General features: G+C 34.8%; 1 protein-coding gene across 9 annotated transcripts in view; it reads left to right on the plus strand.

The window, feature by feature from the left end:
* Nucleotides 1-5,880, plus strand: part of Tfdp2 (transcription factor Dp-2) — a 227,714-nt gene that overhangs the window by 140,555 nt on the left and 81,279 nt on the right. The window contains exon 1 of one of the 9 annotated variants that reach the window (XM_023712972.1): nt 1,433-1,496. The exons of 7 other annotated variants lie outside the window; for them this stretch is intronic. In XM_023712972.1, coding sequence (XP_023568740.1) covers nt 1,466-1,496 — 31 coding nt within the window. In that variant the 5' untranslated portion in view covers nt 1,433-1,465. Of the gene's footprint in view, nt 1-1,432; nt 1,497-1,852; nt 1,920-5,880 lie in introns of those variants that run through there. One more of the 9 variants, XM_023712973.1, reaches the window with a different exon arrangement.

Consider the following 5,880-nt stretch of genomic DNA (forward strand, 5'->3'; position numbering starts at 1 on the left):
GGGAAGGTGGGCATTTCTACCCGATTTGACAGATGAGAGATGCACGCTTATTTTGTCTGTAAGAAAGACTGATAAGAAAACCAAGAATGGTATAAAGCAGGATAGGGAATTTAAAATGTTTCCAATTATCGGGATATGAGTAGATATAAACCTAAGATTTAATTTCCAATTTTTTTCTTTTATTCAAAACTTATAAAATGTGTCCACAAAAACTTAGTGTATAGTAGTTGAACTGATTTTACTCAAATATTTACTCAAATATTACAATTGACTCAGATGTGATACTGTTTGAAATATAATTTTATTTAAGCATGTGTTTACAACCCAATTTAATTTACACCTTTGCTATGTCATTGTTGGCATATTTATGCATTGAAGTGTAATTTATGTTAGCAGAGGAAGAGTTTGAACCAGAAAAATCTTTCTGGTTTTTCTCATTATGTACTTGAATATCTAGCAGGTACTGTTTTTAGACACCGGTGATACAACACCAAACCAAACATGAGATACTTGCTTATTGGAGTTGTTATCAAGACATACTTTGCAAAGGGAATGTTTTGTTTTAGGTGGTAACTAATCAAAGGAAGAAAGGTGTTGTAGTCAGGTTGTAGAATAGCTGAGCTCAGAGGGACTGAGAAGTAAACTGTAGTAAGCTTGCTGAAGACAGGGATATTTATTTGGCTATTATCTGTCTCATTCATTGCTGTATTCCCAGGTCCCAAAATAGTGCTTGGTTTATAAGAAATACTCAGCAAATACATGTTGTTGGTTGAAATGTTTATTGTTTTGAATTTGTATAATCATAGGTACATGTGCACTTTTGTAAACTTTTTACATCTAGCTTGTTAAGATGTTTACTATTTCAGTTGCCTTAATGTTGATGTTACCTATTTTTCTGTCTACTTGTGTCCATATCAGGATAAAGGAAAAGTGTGCCAATATTGCTAGTGAGGCATATAGTTACTGATACTACATAGATTTGGAAGGAAGAGGGCATCTTTTGTTCAGCATATGGCCTAGGAAAATTTGAGTAAGATGACTAGGTGTGTAATTTTAATTAATCACTTAAAAAGCCAAAACAACTTAATTGAGTTCCTTCTTAAGAAAATGGAGAAAGGTACTTAATCTTAGATATGAAGGGACTAACCTGGAAATTTTAAAACTTCTCTGTGGGAAAGTGGGGGGAAAATAGAGTCCAACTAAGCTGCTCTTTGTTGATATCAGAAATGGGCCTGTCATTCACTTTGGCGTTGAAGCATGGCCTCCTATCTCAGGGGGCAGGACCAGGACTTTTTTCCCCTCCCACAAGAGCTGGGCAGTTATTACAGGTTCAAAAGCCCTGACCAGTTTTTCAAGAGTTTCTCCTCTTTTTTCCCCCATGAACACATGGTGCTTTTGCTCTGCTTTCAAGATGCATTAAGATCTCCTGCTTTGTGACTGCTTTGGAACCAGCAAATACCCTGACATGTATAATTCGAATTATGCAGGTTTCATGAGTAAGTTAATCTTATTTTTAAGCTAGTTAAAATTCAAGTGATATTTAGAAAAATGTTAGCTTGGAGTTAAGGCTTTTTTTTTTTTTTTTTTTTCATTTAACCACTTTTACTTTCAGCAATTTTAATTTTAAGAAAGCAAGCTTCTACATTTAAAAAAAAAAACCCTTCATCTCTTATGACCTATACTTTCAGTTTCTTCCGAAGTGCCTTTGTTATATTAAACATATGTATGTGTTGTTTTAAAACCAATTAACCTAACAGTTTTCTTGAGCATCTTTTTAGTTTTACTGAGAAGTATTTTAAATTGAGCGTTTCTGAGTTCGATTGCTTACGTCTGACACAGTCTCAAGTTTCCACTGAATGGTAACAAAGACTGTAGAGTGTTGTTGGTACTGCAGTGAGAGGCATGCTTCCATAGACCAGGTAAGAGAGATCAGTTTGTTTCTTACTGCTGGGTGAGTTTTAGTGTTTATTTTATATTCTTTAAACAGCAGCAGTGTTAAATTGAAAAACAGCCTGGAGCAACCTGATTTCAAGACGTCCTTGCTGTTTGCAGACAGAAAAAACTACAGGGCCCTGGGGTGGGGTGGGGGGGAGGGGTAGAGTTAGCCTAGTTTATCCCTACTTATATAAATTAATTAAAATGTGGAAATAATTCTGGAGCTGTTTTCTTCATTCAGGTACTAAAGAAGTGATTTAAGATATTAATAATTTTAAAGGTACTTCATGGTTATTACTTGTGAAAGCAATCCAAGTGATAGTTTTTACTTTCATTTTTTTCCAGTAGTCAGTAGAATAAGCTTTGCCCTTATTAAACATATTTTCTACTTAGGATAATTTAAAATTGTCATTAGCAAATCATACTTCTTTAGATTGTTTAGAAATCAACCTGACACTTGAAATGTATTTCAGCTCTTCTAGCTGTTTCATTGCTATTATTTTCTAGTACATTTTTCTTAAAAGTATTTGTGCTTTGAAAATGTCAGCTGTATTCTAATGAAGCTCAGGCATTGTTTGCTCATAAAGGGGCCGGTGCATTCCAGTGCTTTATGGTTTATTATGAGGCACAGTGTGAGAGTGTGGGTGGCTCCATTTGGTGTCTGCCTCTTGGGGTAGTGACTGCCATTATATTAGCCTTGGGTTGGCAAAGAAAATACAGCACACAAGATGCTGTATGAATCTGGATACCCTGAAGAAAATCTTATCTGAATGACTCTTAGTGAGGCAGGAGTGTGTGACAACTTGATTGAGTTGATTGATCATTTCAAGTATACCCCTGATGCCTGCATTTGACTTCCATGTTTTTTGCTTTATAGAGTATTTAGTCATTCTTTGAAGAAGTGAATATTTCTGAATAAGCTATAACATTTGAAATTGATAAGGTGATATTTTAAAAGAATTCAGTATTTTAAATATATTTGCAGTACATTTACTTTAAGAGAGTTGTAAGGCACTTAGTGTGGGGTAGGGAGGGGGAGTGGAAGAGGAGGTCAGGCGGGGAGCCTTTCTTTCAGTTAGGAAAGCCCTGAGGAAGAAAAAAGCAACAGATGTTTCTTCTGTTACAATTGGGGTTGTTTCATTCAAAACTCACAGTGGCTGGAATGAGGGGGAGGGGTCATAAATCTGACTTAATGAGTGAATAAATAAAAACTCAGTCATTTATAATTAATTTAAAATGTATTCTTTTATACTCAGAATTGAAAATTAGTACAGAGTAACAAAATGAGTTAACATTTAAAAAAATTTTTTTAATCTTCAAAAATCATGTGTAATGAAAATGTGAGTTAATTTTAGTGCATATTAAGTGATGAGAAAGTGGATCATTATATAATATTTTTTAAAACCTAAGCCACATAAAATATGCAGTATGTACATTGCGAAAGTTTGATTGCACAAAAGCTTAAAATGAAATTGAAATATGAAACATCAGTTGCATATGTTGATAGGTCATCTTATCTTCAATGAGAAGCCTGAGTTATGCCAAAGACCTTTGAGTAAGAAATATGGGAGAAATATTTTGGATGTAATTGAAATGATATGTTGTAGTTTGCCTCTAAAAAGGAAGCTAAGAAGCTTAGATTGTTTGCTAATGAAAAAAAGAAAGTGTAAGAAAGAAGTGTTAGACGGAAGATACATGTAATGAAAAGTCAAAGTTTTAAAAAAGGTTTTTGAATTTGTGGAATTAATACCAAGGAAAATAGTGCATTACTTTTACAAGTAATACGAAGTTCTGTATTCATGTGTAATTTGCATTTATACACATTACAACTTTATGCATTTATTTATTTATGTATTTTTGAGTCAAGATCTTGTGTAGTTCAGGGTGGCCTTAAACGCACTCTGTGACCCAAACTAGCATTGAACTCATAGTGATCCTCCTGCCTCAGCCTCCTGAGTACTGGGCTTGCAAGTCTGTGCCAGCATTCCCAGTAATTTTACATTTCTTAAAATGCTTGAACAACTAGTGAACATCAATCAGATGGTACATATACCATGTAGTAAATATTTGCCCTATCTTACAATGCAGAATTAGTAGTAATATGTAATAGCCAAAAACTATTGAAGTTATACTTTAAAAATATATATGGATCAAATATACAGTTTTCTAAATTTTTTTTTTGGTACCGGGGATTGAACTCTGGACCTTGCACTTGCCAGACAAGCGCTTATTCTACTGAGCTATCTCCCCGGCCCCCTAAATATTTTAAGAGTGCAAAATATTTCAGCATTCAAGGAAATTACTGAAAATTTCAGTTGCTCTGAACTAAGTCTATGGGCTTCCCTTCAGGTAGGTTGCCTGCCTCCTTCCCTCAAGATTATTCTACCACAGAGCAATTGAATTCTGTCCTAGATCTTTTTTAAATTTTTATTCTGAGATTAGTCTCACTACTAATCTCCCATTTTCCGAAATGGGACTGGGATTTAAACCTGTGGTACTCCTGCCTTAGCCTACCTCAGTGCTGGGGTTACACGCATGGGCCATTGTGCTTAATTCAACTGAAGATTTTCTTTCTTTCTTTCTTTTTTTTTTTTTTTTCCAAAGAATGGTGATAGAATATAGAGATTTTTGAGTCTTATCATTGTTTTAATTAACATACTATAGTGAGTCTAGATACATACTGTTTTTTTAAGGGATAGCAGCATATTAATAGTTGTTTTTTCTAAGAAAAATAACAATGTAATTCACAGTATATTTATAAACTGTACTTTTGCTTAAAGAACTTTTGCAATTTTGACCAAAGAATATAAATTTGATGGAATAGACACCCTTAAAAAAATGTTGGTAGAAATGGGGTATACAGATGAATGTCCATTTTGTATCTGTGTATTCAAAGTGGTTGGGATAGATATTTGTTACATTCTGTTAATGAATAGAATGATTTGTTCTAATGGTGTTTGTAAATAGGATCACAAGTCCGCATCTTGTACAGCAATTAACCACTAAGAAGAATATATGCAGTGTATTATTTGTTGAAAAATAAAAAAATAAATAAATAAAAATAAATAAAAAATAAAAAAAAACAAAAAAAAATGTTGGTAGTCAAGTGCAGTGACACAAACCTATAATCATTCCCTTGATTTTGGAGAATTATAAAAAAGTTAGTGGCCCCACATGGTGGGCTGTGTAACCTATGATTGCATCGTAGGTTTTAGTTATCAAAAATGTATGACATTAATGGTGTGGTAGCACAAGCCTGTAATCCCAGTACTCTGGAGGCTGAGGCAGGAAGATCCTGAGGGTTCAAGGCCAGCCTGGGCTACGTAGTGAGTTCTGAACCAGCCTGAACAGTGAGACCCTGTTTCCAAAAAACAATGTGTCTTTGACTACTGCAGATATAGATATGATAGTATCTTATTTAAGGAAAATGGCAACACAGAAATAGTTGAGACTGTAAATTTTGGAAATTAAAAGAAACAGTTGAATTTTTTTCAGAGAATTCCCACTTTTTCAGAAATGTAAATCATCATGGAATCATTACATGTGTGTTGCAATTATGGTAGAGAAACATTTACTTTTATTATGATATAACTATATACTCTTGTGTGATAAACCAGTTTCTTTTATACTATAGATTTTTTTCATTGTGTGTATTTGGTACAGGGTCTCACTACACAGCTCAGACTCGTAGTGATCCTCCTGTTTTCAGCCTCCGTAGCACTGGGATTACAGGCATGTGTCACCACACCCAGACTCGGTTGCAGGCTCGAGGCTGGCGCTGGCACAGCATGCGTGACTGGGGATCGAACCCTGGTCCCTGTGCTTGCCAAAGCAGGCGCTTAGTCCACTGAGCTGTATTACCAGCCCTATACTATAGATTTTTGCCTCATATAAGAAACCAAACTGGGGTGGGGAGATAGCTCAGCAGCATAAGCGCAAGGTCCT

The sequence above is a fragment of the Octodon degus genome, unplaced genomic scaffold, assembly GCF_000260255.1.
Source record: "Octodon degus isolate 3935 unplaced genomic scaffold, OctDeg1.0 scaffold00028, whole genome shotgun sequence".
Lineage (NCBI taxonomy): Eukaryota > Metazoa > Chordata > Mammalia > Rodentia > Octodontidae > Octodon > Octodon degus.